General features: G+C 41.6%; 1 protein-coding gene across 3 annotated transcripts in view; it reads left to right on the top strand.

Moving 5' to 3' along the window:
* LOC121178042 (rho GTPase-activating protein 6-like) overlaps window positions 1-20,432 on the top strand; it is a 61,132-nt gene that overhangs the window by 12,956 nt on the left and 27,744 nt on the right. For 2 of the 3 annotated variants that reach the window (XM_041032536.1, XM_041032537.1), the window contains exon 1: window positions 11,600-11,992. The exons of the other annotated variant lie outside the window; for it this stretch is intronic. In XM_041032536.1, coding sequence (XP_040888470.1) covers window positions 11,951-11,992 — 42 coding nt within the window. In that variant the 5' untranslated portion in view covers window positions 11,600-11,950. Of the gene's footprint in view, window positions 1-11,599; window positions 11,993-20,432 lie in introns of those variants that run through there. 3 annotated transcript variants of the gene reach the window in all.

The following is a 20,432-nucleotide window of genomic DNA, read 5'->3' on the forward strand; positions in this document are numbered from 1 at the left end:
TTCACATTACTTTTCTAGGGTTTCTAACTCTAACTCTGCATCTTTGTGTCGTAATTGTTTAGTTTGTCGTAATGTACCACAAACACGTTACCTTCAAATCTGCATGTTCTAAATGTTATTTTCTTAGTTTCTTAGCAAATTCCATTAGATATGCATGTGCGTGAGGAGGAACCTATTTTAAAAACTGTATGCTTTTACATAAAAACATGTAAAAAGGGCAACCTAAAGCTTAGCCTGGAAACCACGTACTTTACTATCGAGGCCTAGTTTGTGAAATTCATTCCTCTGCAAATGGATAAGTACTCTCTCTCCAACACACACACGCAAACACACACACACACACACAACAAAAGGAGTGTGCATGAGGCTACATATCAGCTGGACAGGTTAGAACTGGCAACCACTTATTTCATGGTTAGAATGACCCAACAGAAGGAATAACTAGTGCGTGCAAACACACAGCTTGTGTGTGTGTGTGTGTGTAGCATGATATGAGGTGGTGGGAGTGTGGGTGGAGCCAACAGGGGAGTCGAGCTTGGATTCCAGCTGCATTCCAGAGAAAGAAAAAGAGATGGGATGGATCTGTCAACCCCCACCTCCTGTCTTTCTTCCACTTCTTTCTTCCTCTCATTCTGCGCCTCCACCCAAACACACACAGACATTCACACATAAACTGAGTTTGTCCGGTGAAGCTCATGTTAAACCACATGACAATACTGTCTGGGAAATTAAAACCCTCCACACAACATAAAACTTTTGTGCCAGTGTGTGTGTGTGTGTGTGTGTGCACAGAAATCCTGAGTTTATGCTGCTTTCCCAAATTTAGATGTTTCAGTGCTCAAGTCCAAATCAGAGTAAATGTTTAAACTAACTGTGGACAAGTTCTATTGGAAGAGTTCTGTTAGGACAAATTGTTGAAGCAGCTGAACAATTTACAAGTGGAGCATACCAAAGCATTGCAAGAATAATGGGAAGAAAACCCTGATACTATGAAGGAATGGAGCCTTTCTTTGGGAGGATGGCTGGTAGGTCAGCATGTTGATGGAGGAGACTGGAAATACTCCAGGTTTTTGTTATTGTCAACAAATTCCATGAAAGGAGCAACATCAAAGATGGATTCATCCTATTATCAAGTGTTTCACTGCGCAGTGCAGAAGCTTACAGAGCTTATTCCTCTGTACCTCAGAGCTCATTGTTACCCAAATACTTTTAAACAGACAGTGAGGCACTCCCTCCATTTTCACGAACACAGCCACTTTGTTTTCAGTCAATCCCATGTTATATAAAATAACTCTGACACTCCATGACCACCCTGAGAATAAAATCAGCTACAGACTGACACAGACAAAAGTAAGAGGACTGACCCTGTAGTGAGTAAAACCTTTTATACAACTGCTGCTTGCAGTTAACAGGAAAATTAACTAATTTAGTTTTGCTGCTGTGCCTAAGTTTATTTCTGGAGCTGTTTTAAGTGGGTGTGCCTGCACTGTGCATTTAGTTATAAAGACTCTACCACTGTCCATGATTCCCACAGTACATACAGAACAGCAGGCAATTTTTCATCAAGTCACCAGCCAGACTTAGTCACACATTATTTAAGATCGTCTACCATTAAGCATTAGAGCTGCTACAAATTCCCATTTTATTACTTTAAAAGATAATGGTAATCCCTTAGTATTACTCTGAAGCACACATAAACTGTCTTATATGAATCATAGACTGAGGTATTAGTATGCAGATAATGATAATGAGGATTTATGGTGTGGCTTTATGTATGTTATGTTCGAACATTATCTCAGTTAAAACCATACTCCTGTGGTGATGTTACTATGCGTCAGTTTCCTGCAGATTCTTTCCAATGAGCAGATTCAAAGCATCTCTCAAAGAAAGAAAAAAAAAAAAGAATGATGTCTCCGAAAAGCCTGATAATCTCAAAGAGCTGCTTCAGACTTGTAACCTGACAGCAGCAGAGAGGCATAACTTCATAGCTACACTGGTCGCATGTTCCGATGAATCAACAGTTTTGTCTGTAATCCATGTTATCAGTCGAAGGATAAAAGCACTGCTGTCATTTGAGAACAGAGCATTCCTAGAAGGCCGGTGTGTTTATACTACAGACTAAATATTTATACCATGAGCTGAGAAGAATTGAGACTGCGCAGTTTGACTTTGATAGAGGTCCGATATGCTTTGGGCCAGGTGACTTACATGTTGTAAAGATCGCACACCACAACATTCACAGATTGTGTATTCAGCTATTCAAACACACTGTCCCTGCAGTTCTGTAGATGCACAAACATATGCAGGCATGTACAGAATGTGTGCAAACATACATGCATACTACAAAAAACTGAATATTGCAAAAATCTGGGGAATCTAAATACAAGTACACACTGATAAACACAGATGAAAAGGGTGTCCAAGCAATGGCACTCGTGCTCGTTTGGTATGTCTGCAAGGGTTCAGCTGAGTTCATACTACATAGGAGGCCTGATGCAAGTTACAATGACAGAGAAAGGGAATTCTAAACAGTATTGTAGCCTTAGAAATAATTTATTCAAATTTCCTATATTCCTTAAAACATCTTGTTCTCATGGACTAAAATATAAGCTCTGTTTTCCCCTTCTGCAAACGGAAGAAACAATTGTCAGAGGAGATGGGGTGAAACGAGGTAAAGGGTGGGACGGTCTGTTCCAAAAACACAACCACTAAAGAAAGAAGACACAGAAGAAAGCGAGATGAGGCAAAATACAAAGAAAGAAAAAGGAAGGTGGGGCAGAGAAAGAGATACGACTCCAGGGAGGAAGAGGAGGAGAGGGGCAGAAGTTGAACAAAATATGTCCATCGCAATGAGCCCTCTGATATCGTATTTCTAAATAATTCCACATTTTCTAGGATGGTTTCTCATATGATTTTTTTTTATAAACAGCTGCATCGTTATAAGTACAGAAACCTATGTCCACTGCTCGCTTAGACAAACACCTGACACCTGAAAATTCATGAGACAAGTTGATTTGCATTGAAAACAACTGAAACTGTTGCCAGATTGAGCTGATTAACATAAAAAACAGAATAATAAGCGCAGTTCAAGCCATGTATGTAACACTCAGCCACTCAGTTCCATATTTTCCATGTCATTGTCTCTGTATGTGGAGCTTCTGTGGTTTAATTTAAAGTGGATCTGCATAAACAAGCATGTGATTAGACAAAGCGCCGACAACACTAAGCAAACTAATTTACATCCAAGCAGGTGATTGGACAGGCAACCTGTGTACATGGACGAGTCTCTGTCCAAAATATATAACTGTCTGTGGCAGGAGTCCTCTCAAATTCTCCCAATAATCAAATTAAAACAATAAGTAAAGCTAGTTTGTATGAGTTTAAACTGAGCCAAACACTATGTATAAAAAGTGTCTTCAAAATGTCCTAGAGTAGTCATTAATATCTGAGATGTCCATGATGGCAGATTCATGCACACAAAAGCTTGGGTGCAAATACACACAGGCACACAAAGTGTTTGGATAAAATGTGCCGAGAGAGATGCTGTGCTTCAGCTGAAGGACGCTGAGCCAACGCACTCACGTCACATCACTCAGTGGACATTTTATTCTGTTATTCAAGCTATTCCAAACCCTCCACTCAGGCGTCTCTGGAGATTTGCTCACTAGAGAGAGACTCCTCGACGGCTGTTCCTTTAGTTTACTCAAGAGTTGGTCTAAACCTTCCAAGTCAGGCAGAACTGTGTCAGTGACAAAAGGGAGAAGACAAAGTGAAAAGGGGTTTGTGTTGTTGTTTTTCAGAGTGTGGATTACTTGACGTATTATAGCAGGCGTGGAGCTGGTGTTTTCAGCACTGCATGCCACCTTTCATTAAAAAGAAATTGTCTGAATTTGCAGGAATAAGTCCATGTTTTTTTTTTTTTTAGTTTGCAGGAGAGAGAAAATAAGTATGAGTTACAGCATGTTTCACTGTGGATCAGACACTAAATGAATTTTGCACTCAAAGTTTTTTTTTTTCTTAGACTTACAGCGTATTTTGACCCATAGTTTATTTTAATCTGTTGTTTTACTAGAATGTGTCTAGACTTCATAACTCAAATTTGGAATTTCATATTTTTAAGAAATATTTAAGAACTACAGACACTTCTGTGAATTTATATCCCAAATCTAAGCTCATGTGAGCATGCTGATCTCACATCATTCTCCCTGTTTCCTGTAATGATCCAGATGCTTTTACTGCGGTGCTATGGCAACAAGTAAAGGCTATTTTCTGCTTTCCCGCTGCCAGCAAATGCATCACACAGCATAAAAATACAGAAATCTCTGCAATTATTTTCCCACGGTATTCTGCAATGTTTTCTCAACAGTTTGGCTTGATGTGAAAATAATTCTGAATGGCAGGAATGGAGGCAGCATTTATTCAAAACTATAATAGGCAGAAGGAGATTTGTCAGCCTCGACACTACACAAATATTTGATGACATGGGAAATATGTACCTGATGGTTTTTGAGGGATCATTGCACATTACTGGGTCTGAAATCCATTATCAGACCATATTAGCACATCTTATAATATGCTGACACGTGGATATACAGACACATGCATGCACACACTATCACAGAATTACACACGTCCTTGTTATTGTGCTGTCCAGCACAGCTGGCAAGCTGAGACACCATGGCAACTGTTGTGGCAGAAAACATTAAGGAGGCGTGGGAGGTGGAGGACAGCGTGAGTGTGTGTCGGTGTGCGTGTGCGCATTAAGGTGGAGGAGCTGGAGCTGAAAGACACAGTGTCTGTATGTGAAAAACAGCCTTTATCATACAGACAACGAGACCATTCAGTCGCACTTGAGGAACAAACAGGTTGTAGGATGAGCACTGACATCCAGCTCAGGAAAAACAAATAGATAAAATGCAAACACACATCATCATAAGAAAGGTGCCACTCACACATACAGTCTGATAAAATGCACTAAAGTAAAAACAAAATGCTATCTACTGGTTTTTTAAAGATTTCATACTTTGCACAATTCACGTTTCAATTTCCTAAATTCTGTTTGCATTTTCCCAATAAGGGACAATGGCTCCTGTGTGTCTATGTCTCTTTGTTTATTGTTCAAGATTTAAGAATCAAATGTTTAGTTGCAGGAGGGTCAGTGGCCCCTGTTTGAAAACACAAGTTAAATGACTACATCTTGGAAATTGCTAAATGTATTTCGTCAGTTTAGTTTATTTTCCTTACGGAATTTTCTCTTGTGTCTGTGGCAGCTGTCAGAGAAAGACAACAACAAAAAAAGACACAACGATTAAAGGCAGACATGAAACAGCACAGCGCTTGACCACATTTTTCATCTTCATGCCTGCAGACTTCAACCATGTGAGATTTTAAAATCAAACTCAGATTGGATCACATCATTTCACATAAAAACTAACACATACGCAGTGCCTACTCATCATTAAAGTCAGAAAAATTACACCTGTACTGATCCATCCTAACACAGACACCTATAACATGGACGGCATGCAGGGTCGGACAGCTACACACACACGAACAATACATCATTTCAAATCAAGCACCAAAACAAAAGACACCCTATTGCACGCTCCATTTATGCCTTCAAAGCACCTGGCCCTAATGGAAAACCTACCCAGCATTACTCAGGGATCCACAGGGGGAAAGCTGCCAGCCAACCAGTCAGGCAAACAAGCTGACAGAGCAGCAGGCAGAAAGATGGATAGATGGATAGAAGGGCGGAAGGTCAGATCAGCAGATATTTACATGAGCGCAGAGGCAGACAGATGAGCGCAGACAGATAAACATATACACAGATGAGTGGAAAGACTGAGCGCGCTGACTGCACTAACAAAGACCTGACTTCTTTTCTTCCTTGGATGGAGATGACGTCACTGAAAGTCAGGTGATGAAAACACACAGGCTCGGTGTGGTATGCACGCTGACATGAGTAACACACACACACAGAAACTCCAAGAAACACATGCTGGAACTGGATTCCATTTGTCTTGTGAGCAGAAAACATTAGCACTTTGACGTGTCCAAAGTCAGATTATTTTTTTATTGTTTACTATTAAAAAGGACTGAAAGTGCACAACCATTTCTACTTTAGACAGGCATGAACATGTATATGCATCTGCTATTTTAATCCAGTATGATTGTTGTTGTTAGTGCTGCCCTTATAATCATTATACTTGTAGCAGTTCAGATAGGTGCTTTTTTTTAACTGGAACAGGACCAAGGACTAATTTACTGGCTGTAATTGCTTGAAAAATAAATATATAAAACAAATTTATTTATTTATGTTCTAATAAAAGAGACAGTCATGTGGCGAATTCCCTGCCAGACATGTTTGGATGGGCTTTTGAAAATGTGGTTCACACTTTCATTCGGTTTTATTCAAACAAAATGCCAAACCAGCTACAGGAAACCACGGCCAAAAAAGAAACAAAAGCATTTGTATAAGACAATGAATGCTGATGTGATAGCAAGTGGTTCCTCATGTTTGGAGAGCTTGGTGTAACAAAATTAAACTATGGGCAAACAAGAGTCAAACTACAACAGAGAAGCACAAAGAGAACTGAAAAGTTTATCCTAAATCTGAACATACCACAGAATTTAAATCAATTATTCATGAACAGCTAAAAGATGATGTGAGATTACTCAGCATGAGTTTCTGACAGAGTAAACTGCTTGTCCTTACTTGTCCACACAGAATTATTGTTTCTTCATCTGGTTTCTTACATGAGGTGATTTCTAAACGCAGCTGTGAATCAGTGGAGCTCAAATGCTTTCTTCAGATATGTGAGATAAAGCTGATTTTAGATACTCTGAGAAACAATCAGTGTGAAAACACACACACACAACTTGTCTTGGTATTGAGTCCAAAAAACATGGAACTGTGATTTTTATCTGCCTCCTAAAATGCCCTCTCAGACAAAGAAAATCCAAACATTTCTAGCACCACACTGATTCTTTATCATGTGCAGTGGCATCAAACAGACTCAGCTGTATCTCATTGAATTAATAGACTTGGTCCCACCCACGGGTGTGGCTACAATCAACTGCACCTGCAAACCTGACTCAGTTCCAATAAACACCAACATTTTGTACATAGGGAATTGTTAAAAGTAAAATCGAAAAAAACATTGAAAAGCAAAAAAAAAAAAAAATGTGGTGGCCTGCAGTTTCAGTCGAAGCATTTCCACAGTTCTGATGTCTGATGCATGGTCTAATGGAGGTGGTATGGAGATGAAAGCCATTTAGCCACGCTGACCTAGAACCCAAAAGTCTTTACTTACATCCTCACCCGCCCCCTCCCTCCCCTCTTCTACGTCTATTAGCCCTCAGGACAGAGTATGGAGATTTAGGACAAGTGGGTCGGCCTGTTGATGGAAGCATCCAGATTGAATCCAGACCCACGCTGTCGTCACTTTGTGCGTGTGTGTCTGTGGGTTCCTGGACGAGGGTTCGGACTGTGGTCCGAAACCCTTCACAAGACACCATTTGTTAATAATGTTTGTTTGGGTGTGTGAAGGAGCAAACCCACGTTGGTGGAGGAGAACTGTCTTTCTCTCTCTCTCTCTCTCTCTTACTCACACTCACACTCACACACACACACACACACACACACGCACACACACACACATTCCCCAGTTCTGAGGTCATCCCCCAGAGGTGCTTTGTTCTGCTGCTGCTGCTGTAAATTCGTTTATATGTGCCCAGTTTTTTAGCATCCCCCCTCACCCTCTCCCCTTTCTCTCATTTTCTTTCTCTTACACTCGTTCTTTGGTCTGTCTTGTGAAATCAGGGTCAAAGTTCAAGTTCAGAGATAAAACTCAAAGACAACAAACTAATAAGCAGGCAAACATCAGGCTATTGTGAACAAATCCATGGTTTTGCTCTTTTGTTCTCCATCAGCTGTATCACTTTCTTATTCAGTTTAGGATTTTCTTGTCAAATTTGATCAGCTGTGTCTGATTTAACAACATGCAACTGTTATTATAAATGAAGAGCCACCGTGAGATACGGTTATTGACCTTTTGCTCACAGTTTTCATCCAGTGTCCTCTGAGAGCGAGGCTGAGTGTGACGCAACACAAGCAAATACTTCGATCTTCGTCTTGCGACCTCTATTTTGCAACTGTTTATTAAACAGATCGAAGGCCTCGCAAGACTTTTCTCTGTCATTTACTGGATCATCTTAAAGCACTTTAACAGAATTCCTTCCACTCGATGCAGTGATTTCACAACTCAGGTATTCGGCCTTCAGGAGGACGGTGCTGCACCTCCTGCTGAACGATGTAAACGTTAGCATTCTGCAGCTTGCATTTACCATAGAGAAGTCAAATTCCAGCCTTGCCTCATTTGTTCCCTGTAAAATAATATTGATGATTTAAATGATGCAGATCCAAGTATTCAGTTCAATTCAAGTTTTTCCTTTTTTTTTTTTTAAATTTGAGGTGTATTAGAGGCCAATTAGAAAAGAGATTTAAGTTGCTGTAAATACTCCTCACTGTCACTTCTCTTGCCCAAACTCCAAGCTGCTTCTTCTCTAGATCGACACTTAATAGCAGGGATTTGATATATCAACACAAACAGGCCCTGCCAAATTCAACAGCGGAAAATCCTGAGCGTGCTTTGAAATTGATATATGACCACGGGCGGCCTCATTTCAGCATCATTTTAACAATTTCAAGATGATATGAGAAGTGATGGCCAGCTGAAAGGATGTGTAGATTCAGGCCTTGCTTCACAAACAACTTAATCGTGTTCTAATGTGCAGTGGTGACTGATTTCGGACAACATGCACGTAGAAACACATATCTGTACATTATTGTTTGCCTTTTTCTCCTCTCCTCCTTTCTCTCTCCTCTTCTTGGACTCTCCTCTCCTCTAGCCTGCCCTCCCTCTCCCACAGGCTCTGTGTATTGTGTGTGTGTGTGTGTGTGTGTGTGTGTGTGTGAGAGAGAGAGCCATGGTCACAGTGGGACCATTGAAACACCATTTTAGGAGACAATGGGCTCCTCCTACAGGACCATAAAACACAGCTCCCAACCTTACAGCTGAACTTCAGTGTTTTTAAGGGGGGGAAAAAAGTTTACATCAGTCTTTACGTCTTTCTCCTCCCATCCATACACCCTCCACATCATCCCCAAGAATGTAGCTCAGTTTTCATTAGTCTTAAACTAGTCAAAAATAAACACAATGAATGAATCTGAACACAACTCCACCTTTGGCCCCAATTCCATTCAGTCCCAAAAGGTTTTCGTTTCTGAATTGAACAGCGACACCTCAATTATCTGAAGCAAAATCCAAACCTCATTTTGACAAGATCTGATTGGCAGCCTATCGGCCAATCGAAGAGCTTTTCTCTGCAAGAACAGGTTTTCTGTCGCCCATAACTTTGTAAAGCTGCAGTGTTTTGATGATGCCTGTGTGAGATACACAGCATAGTACAATGCAGCACGTGGTTTGTGGCTGAGTCAGTCTTCAGCAGTTTTATCTGTTATCTCCAGATTTCAGAGTAAGTGTTCCTCTTAACTTTTCAGCATTCCTTAAATGATTACAGCACTATCTGATAAGCAGAGAGGAATTCAGCGTCTCTCTCTCTCTCTCTCTCTCTCTCTCTCTCTCTCTCTCTCTCTCTCTCTCTCTCTCTCTCTCTCTCTCATGTGCTCACTCACTCATTCATACACACTGTATTTAGAATAAAAGAATGTGGTTAGTTTGCGTCTTTCTCAATAAGCCCACTCCAGCAAAGCAAAGCAAATGGTTTTCATTAACTCTCACCAAGTGTGTGTGTGTGTGTGTGTGGTTGTGTGTGTGTGGTTGTGTGTGAGGCCAGCTCATATTCTTCGGCCACGATGTCCTTGATAAATCCGGGTTGTGCTCCATTTGTTTTGCATACTTCTGTTTTTTATGTGGTTAGATGCAAGCGGAGTCTTTTGACACAGATTTCCCAACACTGGTTCCACATCACGTATTACACAAACCCCGACAGGCCTCCCCCTGTTTAGAATCTTCCAGTGGTGGACTGGCCTTTCATGGTTGCTCTTAAGAGCATATTTGAAAAGGGGAACGTTCATAAATTAAAATTACTACTGATTTTTACAATGGAAGCAATCAATCACAATTTTGATTCTGCGGTTTGTCCAGTAAACTCTCTGTGCTGTGAGCAGGGGCACCGCCGGGGATTTTGGGCCCCACGAAAAGATATCACCTCCTTCTCCAGTTGGGAGTAGGGCTGGTTCATTGGTAGGGGGCATGGGGATGGGGAGACAGGGCTCAGATTCTCCTCGGAGGAGGAGGAGACGAGCAAACAGGTTAATTTCCACTACCCGTGGGCTCACAGTCACAGTGCCTTAGAATCATCCTAACTTTTCCAACCCATATGGCGCCCCCGTCTGTGATTTATTTGCTACAGTAATTAGGCCTACAGCGAGCTATTTCTCACAGCTGGACGAAACCTTGTATCTCCAAAATAACAACTTTCCACAGGCAAAGATAAATAGGTTTGTTTTTAGCTCGACTACCGTGCACTTCTGGATATTTCCAGTGAGGACGGCAGAAATTATTCAGCTCACAGAGGACAACTCAAAATCCCCATAATTCACAAGGCAAATTCAGCTTGTGCTTCAAGTTGACGCAGACACAGTATGTCACTGTCCACACAGGTCAGACCTCACTTACTTCAGAAACAGTTACGGTTCTGCACTACAAACTGTCCAAAAACTAAAACCTCTCTATTTGGGGTTTCCTCAGTCAAATCTTATCATCTGTGGAGCTCCATTTGTGGGTCACTGACATGAAAACATTTGAGCAGCCCTGCTGTTGATAATCAAAAGCTTCTTCCACTGCCAGTCCTCCTCCTCCAGAGCCCCGCCTCTCCTTCTTTGCCTCTGTTAGTCAGTGTCAAACACCCAGATGAAGCCAGAAAACAAACCGGCAATAGGTGGCATCGTCTTCAAAATAAAAGCACATGTATATTTTTCCCAAAAGGGTGAAAATGATGAGACTAAAGAAAGTTGCAGTGTAACACAGTAAATAAATAGTGGCATAATAATACTTTATGCCTGTGTTTTATATAAGCATAACATCAGGGCTAACTGGAACACAGAAGGTTTGAAGTAGTCAGGTATTTCATGGTTCATGTAGGCCATAGTTCATGCCTGCCTAAAGCTTGTACTATTCTAAAGCACATGACCAAATGTGGTGTCAAAAGTAATTTTTTTACTAGGAACTTTTTCAATTTGCCCTGAGGAACCAGACATGTTTGAGTCATCATGTCATCATAATTACTGTTTATGAATGGGTGGTTCTTATTTAACACATAATAATAATAATGATCAATAGTGACACTTTAAAATCAAATTTAGTTCATACTAATACTACTAATGTTAACATGTCTGTCTCCGTGTATGATTCTTAGTTTAAGCAGTTTTGTTCTAATATGTATGTGGGAATTATATGCTTAACCAAAGTTGATCATATTTTGAAAATCTATACCGGAAGCCCCATGTCGTCCTATGTCTACCTTGACAGCAGTCTCTCAGCCTCCCTTCGCTTGGGTCAGCATCTGTCTTCAGCGGAGTCCGCGGAGCGCGCAGTATGGATCCGTTACGCATTACGCACTATGGTGTCCTTTCTGGCACGGATGGGTTTCTGACACGCGCTTCTGACTGGTGTTCAGACATCAGCTCTTAAACGCAGGCTCTGCGGTGACTCGCAGTTAGAAACTCCAGGGTCTCTGTTTGTCTTTAATGTAGAAGAGGGAGAAGAAAAAAAAAGTGATTCGTGGAGACTTTTTTACGCTCCCTTCCGACGCGCACACACTCTTTTTTTGGACTTATTTTTCTTTTCTAACAGGATATCATTTGCTGCATCTACATTTTTTTCCCCGGGTGTTTACTATATGTGGATACTTATTCGGGACCATGGGAGACTCCGTGTTCCTCGACAGGCAGAATTCTTATCTTGTAAGTACTCGGTTTATAGGCCATAAATTAATTATAACGATTCGGACGTGCACTGATAAGGGTTGAGATCTTACATCTTCTGTTGTCTGAGATCGCGTACGCGCATGCACGTCTATGCTTGTTTGAAGAACAAAGGGGGAAAGTGTTTATTTCCTGCATGAATATCACTTTAAGACAATTTTGCATATGTATTATAAGTATTGCCTCTCCAGCTCTTTGGGTAACAGCTAATATGCATTAAAAGTGCCACTGCAGAAGTTCTGTTATTTTCTGTATTTTAGTGATCAATCATCATTGTATCATCAGGCACTTACAACCTCATTTACATTCTGATCCTGCATGAATTTTAAGGTATGCAACAAATAAATATGACTAACATGATTTTAGCAAATTGTTTCCCTGTAAAATGTCAGTGACTCTGAAGCTGAAATTTGAAACTGAGCAGAACAAAGAGGCCTCAACATGCAAAAACATCCTGTGATGGAACATTTTAAGTGACATGTGGTGCAAAGAACATGTACACATGCTAGCACACAAGACCACACACATTTCCTGGTTTGTAGAGGAGACTTATGCACCGAAAGTCGCTCAGTGAAGACACAGAAACCTGCAGCAGACTGCAGTTCCACAGCCACAGGTGTTGTGTTTGACACTCTACACCTCAAAGCTCGGTGGCCAGATGAGGGCAAAACACACAGATATGGGTCAAGGCCAGAGAGGACTGGTGAGAGCTCTGATGAGAACTGCACTTCAAAATGAAACCCTCAGCATTTTGGAGCTCGTATTTGATTATGAAGCATTGTTTCTGACAAAGATTAGAACGCCTTCAAAGTCTGGAGAAGCAACAGGTTGCTTGCAGAACAGGTTCATTCAAATGCGGGAATCGAGTTGGTTGGTGAAGTAGAGAGATTTAAATATGCACAGACACAAGTATTTTATCATCCACCCTCTCTCCTCTGTCCCCTCCTTCTCTTTCCATCTCTCCCCCTTCTTCTCCTCTCCTGTGGTGAGGAATCCTCTGCTGACTGCTCCAGTAGTCTGTCTCCTCTTTATGAGCAATGTTTCTGTGGCTGGAAGCCCTCATAAACCTACGAGCATTGATTGGAAAACAATACAATTTTCTTTGGCTCAGCTGGCAGCACGCTGTGGTCTGGATTAGTGCTTTGTAGCAGGGCTATGTGGTGTGAAAGCCGTCGCCACATGGCCCACAGTAGTGGATCTAAAATTCATCCAGTGCAGGCTGATGAGGCTTCAGTGCACTGACCAAATTGTACTTGATGTACTTCTCCACTATCACGCTCTTACTTGTTTATTCAGATTCTGGCCTCGTTTTGTGAACGTAGTCAGTTTATGGTGGAAAATTATACTTAAAGCCCTCAGAATGAGTGAACTGACTGCACTTAAGAGTGAAAGTACAGAATTTAATAATGCTAAAGCCACAATATGGAGAAATCCTGTTTCAAATGGCTCAAGTTTTTGTTTGTATAAAAATGAGACAATATTGGTGAATTTAGATTCACCGATCTTTCCAGCTCCCACCGGTGGTCATGAGCTTTGGGGAGAGACCAAAAGAATGAGAACACGCATACAGGCGTCCAAAATGAATTTCCTTCACTGGATGTCTCGGCTCAGCCTTAGGCTCAGGGTGAAGAGCTCATACATACAGACAGAGTAGAGCTGGCTGAGGTAATGGCATCTAATTGGTTGTGGTTTCTACTGGATGCCACCCTGCGGAGGTATTCCAGTTAAGTCCAGCTGGGAGAGGACCCCAGGGTGCACCAAGAGTACACTTGGCTTTGGGAATTCCTGAGGATCCTTCAAGAAAGACTGAGAGGAAATGGCCACTTGGCCCTTGGCTTATCCTGCAACCACAGAGGTCTGAAACTCGATCAGCAGCAAAAAACAGACACATGGATGGAAGCGTAGCATCTGAGTGTCACTGCTGTTTGAGTTGATATCTGATGAAACCTCATGCCGTTTCTTTGTTCTGAGTACAGTTTCCTCTTCTGCCTTGAGACACTGTCACAGCTGATTTATCTGATTGCTGCTTGCCCAGCCTGCGTATGAGGACACACCTTGAATATGTGTGTGTACTGAAGGCCTACGATCACGTTTACACGCAAGGTTTATGTTGATGCACTGCATTTCATGAGCAAGCAGTAAAAATCTAGGAAAGTAATCTAGCAAAATAAGTCTACAACTTCGCCAAGCTGTAAAAGTGAATATAGTTTGCATTGGAAAATGTGTCTAAACAGGGGCGAGCATGGTAAGCTACTTTGTCCAGGCTTTATAAGGTAAGAAATTCCTTCAGACAGCATCTATTGATTGTAAACATATTAAATCTTTACTCAGGAAACCTTAAACCATCACTTTATTACAAAAAAGCAGCAGGTAAACGAATAAGAGTTATGTCCTGACAGTGTGTCATACTTAAATACTAGTGCACTTTCAGCCAGACTGCTCATTGCCGTCTCATAAATCCCCAACACTCAGTTGAACTTGGTGCAAGAACGCAGTTAAAATATGACAAAGAAGCAGTTCCAAATAAAATTGCATTTGTGTTAATGGAGGATTATGCCCCTTCAAGCCGCCCTTCGGCCGCCGATGATAAACATATGCGGGCTGTCGTCATTCCTGCCAGGGCAGATAAATATTTCAGATTCTAGGTTACCAGACTGGAGAAACACAGGGATGGAGAAGGCTGAGCCAGAAAGCAAGTGAGAGAGATGTGTAACAGCACCTCGTGGTCGCCAGTGCGTAAACGAGGCAGCCGCAAATTTGTTCCACTCGTAGTGACGTGTGCTGTATTCTGCTTTTTGTTTTCCAGTATTGCAGATTACAGATTTACGTGGTATTACGAGGATTATAAGAATAACACACGGGCGACCTTCAATCTACAGAGGGAAGATTCATCACCTGCAAAGGAGATGAGAATGCCAAGAGGAACAAATCATTCCTAATGTAATGGTTTATCAGCAGCAGTGATACCAAGCTGAGTTGGCTTCAAACTCATGCTTGCTGTCTCTTAAAGAGAGACCTTTTTTTCCGGCACCTCCACCAAACACCACTGTGAACACGAAGCAATCGTTTACTGATGCACTGTTACGATTTCTGAGGCCACTGACTCGCACACTGACAATGTAATCGAACCAATTGAACACATGAATCGACCTTGTCTGTTTATTATTTGAAGAATCAAACTGTTTACTCAGCCCAGAAGACGGATTTAGCTTCAGCTGATGAGCCACTGACTGATGATTTATTTAGCAACTGAACAAATTATGAATCATCACATTAGATGAGGCAGGAAATGAAAGTCATGTAAGTGATTGTCAGTTGATCCAAACAGGCTCTTATAACATTTCATTCTTTGAACGAGTTCAAAGTCCTTTTTTTTGTGTTTTTCCCCATAACACTGAATATTCTGTATCTAAATATTATACTAAATATTCTTTCTGGAACAACAGTGGCTTTTACTCTCTGATTAGTGTTCTTGACTTAAGTTGGGTCATGTGCACCGTGATGGTAAATGCTGTCTGGATGTCACACAGTGACAGCAGAGAAATGAAAGAACAAGGAAGTTTCAGAATAGATGTGAGTGAGCTAATCCTGGAGAGAAGCCAGCCAACGCTGCCACTTTTGCCAATAGTCAAATAAAGATTCTCTTTGTCCTGAATCCGTGTTTCGTGTTAACAAGTGCTGGCCAACCGTTACAACTTATACAGTTTAAAGAGGGCTGTCATTCAAATGAAAGATGTATGTGACAATCCAATGTTGCATCCTTTTGCAGAATGTGCATTTACAGCTGAAATGTCTTAAAAGTTCACTCTCAAGACGTTGAATTGATTTTTTAATCAGCTCAGACTATACTGGATTGAAAGAGGTGCCCTTGCAGTGGTTGACAGTGAGTAGTAAAGAGGCAGACCTATAGAAACACAAAGAAAGTATTGATGAAATGATTGATTACCCTCCTCCACTATTGTTTGTTTCATCTTCAGCTCTGTCTCTCTTTGTCTGAGTCTGTCTCTCATCACTGACCAAACAGAAAATGCTCTGCCTTCCTCTTGCCATTCAGGGAGCCTTGTCGTCCTGAGAGCAGCTACCTGTATAGACAGGCACCAGATTCCCTCCTTTCGTCTCCTCTTTGCTGTCTCTCTTAACATTTGACTTTTCTGTGGTCAGTTATTTTCAGAAACATTAAAATCTAAACGCTTTTCCTCCTCCTCTCCTTCTTTTCGTGCACAACGCTGAGAGCAACCATTTTATAACACCGTGTCCTCTCCTTACCTACTGATGTGTGACCTTGTTCTATTGCAGTAGGTGTGTTTGTTTTACTCCCCAGCCACTCCCAGCACAAACAGCGCTGGGAGAACAAGCCACAAAGCCTTCAGTCTTGTGGCAAACTGATGGAGGTTTTATAGAATGAATCAATGAATTAATCTTTAGTAATTAATGGATCTATTAATAAAAGAAAAATTTCCTTAATTTCCATCCTTTGTGCTCAAACGATTGTAATAAACAGCTGTGCTCATGCACGTCTGTCTGTCTGTGTGTGTGGGCGGTTGGCATCAACCATCCATATGGCTCCTTAGTCATCAGCACAGCGAGTTTATTTACATTGATCACAAGTTTTCCTAAGCACACCCTGACACAGAGGTAGAACTCAGCAGGAGTGGACATTTTGTGTGCAGGAGTGCAGTTACTGGGAATGCACACAGATACTGGATGAATCTCAACGTTCCTGGTTTCAGTATTAAAGCCAGTCAGTCCAATTTCGGTGTAAAATGTTTATTTTTTGAGAAAAAAAATCCGACTTTCAGGTCAGCCGTCTTTAGCCTGCTCCTCATAATGTATGTAGGGCTTGTTGACCCCTTATCATGTGGGTCATGTGTTGACACTCTAGACACGTTCCTGTACATTCATTAACCTGGCACTTGAATCTTGCTCTGGTATCGCATGTGTAACACCGCTCCAACATGGCAGGAGAAAGGAAACCACCCAGTCGAAAGCTGCCTCTTCACGTTCCACAGCCGTCACCTCTGGCTTGTCATGACAACACTGTCCGTCCCTCGTTTTTCTTTCTAGACGCTGTCAGGGAAAGGCACTTTTATTATCAACAGCGAAAGAGAAGTCCACCCTCCTCAAGACTTGTCTTTTTATGGAGACGGACGAAGGCTGAGAGGAAAACAAAGCGGAGGAAACGCAGAGGAGAAAGTTCTGGCAAGATCTGATCCACTGTTTGCTGTGAGAGATGTGCTTCCAGAGGCAGAGTCTTTCTCCGGGCCTGAACAAAATATGTGCTCTAGATGTTTTAAGGAGTTTGATTTACAGCTGAAGCTCTTGCCCTGGTTCCTTCATGACTTCATCCAGAGATGTTTCTTTCTTTGTGAGGAAAGTTAAGGGAGTTGGTCCGCGGGTTCAAGAAAAGGTTAGACATGTTTCCTGGCTGTTTGTGTAACAGCCATGAGGGCATGATGTCAATCGCCATGTTGCTGTGTGAAGCGCAGAGGTATTACATCACAGTTTGGCAGTTTTAAAGGTCCATAATAGCATGTTCTCCTTGATTTGCCTGCGTTGCAAAACAGTGTAATGAACTGGAATCCAGACAGAAGTTATCAAAGCTACCATCCTTGGTTTTAAGAGTTTTGAAACTCCCACTGGTTTTTGCGCTCTACCCGCACAGCCACACATGGATGCACACATGTACGTGAGTCATGCACACAAAGCAGAACTACATGCTAAATTATCAGAACACACTGTGCCGTCCTTGCTTATGTTTTCAACACCTCAGACAGCTGTTGCTCTCTGTGTGACCTTAGCAACACCGCTATGCCAAAGCTGTTAAATCTTAGCAGAATACATTTCGCTGTCTTGCACGTTTTTTTAAAAATCAAGAACAGTGTATTTGCATCGCAGCCTTGAGAAGCACAGCAATGCAGATTTGAGGCAGCAGTAAAGCTGTCCACGAAAAAAAGTTTTACCCACATAGGGTTAGAAATTTCCAAGAAAGTTTTACAAGAGGTCAGCAAGTCAAAAGAATCAGGCTGGCATCAAGCATCAAGTCATCTGTTTTACTGCTTCAGCATGTCTGCGAAGGTCAAAGGTCATGCAGCAAAGTGTGTCTGTGAGTGCTTTTCTCTAACAAGGTGCATGTGTTTTGTTTTTTTTTTAAAACTAATCTGTGGCACATACTGTATGACCTCACAGTGCTCGTCTTTGTATCCAATTACAGAATAATCCATGAGATGGACATTCAGTCCATTCATGAAGGAGGAGTTCGTTACTGATGAGAGCCAATGGCCCGATGCTGTTTCTTATTTAGAGTTATTTCACTGGTCTTGATCTTTGGCTCTTCCTGTCCTGCCTCCATGTGTCAGCATCATGGTGCAGTGATGGGCCTCAGTGGTTTTAAGCCTACGGTCGTTTGAGCACCAAGGATGGGTATTAAGAAAAGTGTTGAAGGCTGCTAAAAGACAGGCATAGAGCAAGCTTACGCTCCAGAAATGTACTTCTAAAAAGCTGCATTATTACAGATGTTCTTAATTAGCTGCTTCCTCGTGCTTACTGTTGCCAAGAGCTGCGTTTATCTCACAACGCTCTCTGCATAATTCATGAAACAAAAACATTCTAATCCGTCAGATAAAACAGGTGCGAATAAACTCAGACGCACCTTAACCCAGTGACACTGTATAATGCCGATGTGCACGACTCGCTCTGCTGTTTTGGTGAACTTCCTTTCTGGGCAGCAGAGCTGTTGTGCACACGATTTAACACCTCAAAGCATCATAAAATGGAAATGTAGCACAATATGCAACAATAAAAAAAATATAAAATATAAAACAGTACTGATTCTGATGCTGGCGACCTCAGCGTCAGAAGAGAATGCTGTTTTTACAAAGTGAGAACAAGTTGCTTATGTAGCTTTAAATAAACTGCCTCTCTCCCAGTCAGTGTCACGATGATAGGTATAGCTGCTTGACAGAGATTATCTGATCACTGTGGTGCACGTCTGCCTGACCTGCCCAGAGGTGATCTCTACAGTCATCATTAGCGATTGTGTTTGCAAAGCATGGAGAGCACAAAAAACCACAGAGAGACAGACTGATAGATGGAGACAGATGGACTGATAGAATCAAGGCCAGACAGATAGAGACAGATGAGCTGACAGGCACAAAGGCGGAAGTCAAATTTCCAGTCTGGTGAAATCTCAGAGAGCCTCGGTCAAGCGAATATTCTGAGTCAGACAAGGAATAACACAAATGATGCCAGGAATAACACGGATCTATGTGACAGGAATAAAGCATCGCACATAGCAACGCACAGTTTAGGCTTGCAGTAGATGTGTGCATTCATGTTCCTGGTATGTAATGTGTGTGTCCATGCATTTAACTTTGAACTTGCGTGTGTGTGTGTGCAGACTGGTAAGAAGTGTGACCCTGGAGTTTGACTAAGGCAGGATTAGCTGCTCTCAAGGCTGCCACTGGAATGTGGCAGTGCGCACAAACACACATACACGCCCCTTCCATCCCGGCACACTCACTACGCACCTTCCAGTCTATTACAGTCTATTAATATTCCTCCACTCCTCTTCTCCCTTTGTTCTCTTTCTTTTCTCGCAGGGAGTATAGTAAATTGGATTTCATGAAACCAGATCTAGTGGCAGGAGGAAATAAGTGTCTATTTTTATAATTTCCATCAGTGTACATCTTAATAATAAATGCAGATTCATTGCTGTTTTGGTTATTCAGTCCTTCCTCATAGCTGAAGAGAGCTCCATAAATGCAGAAATAACACCAGCGATTTTGTCAATTCATCTTTAATCCCAATTTATTTTGGGATTAGTGTCCCTTTTCTCACGCATCTTTTCACTGCATTTCACTTCTTTCACCAGCAAAAAGAACCGAAATTTACAAAAACATCAAATGGATGAAAGGATGAATGTAAAAGCTAAACTCCTCAGGGTTCATTCACCCAATTAGACACTTGTTTACAGTAAAATGATGAAAGTGTGTAAACAGGAAAAGTTCCTGTGTGTGTATATTTGTGTCTATACTAACCATGGATAGCTGAGTGACGCGCCAATTGATGGATGAGTGGATGAAGGCATGAAAGCATGAAGATGCATGGCTGCATCTTCATGCTTTACGCAACCGGAATCAGCCAGTTATCTTTTGTGATACCTTCTTCCTGAAACGCTAAAGTGAAGTGTAAGCTATGAAATTTGATTGAAAACACAGCCATTGTTTCTCTCCCTCAGGGTGGTGTGGTGGTATTTTAGAAAAACAAAATCCTCATGTTTGTAGTCAGGAAAAGAACAGAACATACAGGCTCTTAAAGGTAGAGAAAGGTTTTTGGTTTCCTCTTAATCTCCTCATGATCTTTTACAGATTTTGTCTGAAGGTCAAAATTATGCTGGATGAGGAAACAAAGTCAGCAGCAA

Source organism: Toxotes jaculatrix, chromosome 24 (assembly GCF_017976425.1).
Source record: "Toxotes jaculatrix isolate fToxJac2 chromosome 24, fToxJac2.pri, whole genome shotgun sequence".
NCBI classification, from domain to species: Eukaryota; Metazoa; Chordata; class Actinopteri; family Toxotidae; genus Toxotes; species Toxotes jaculatrix.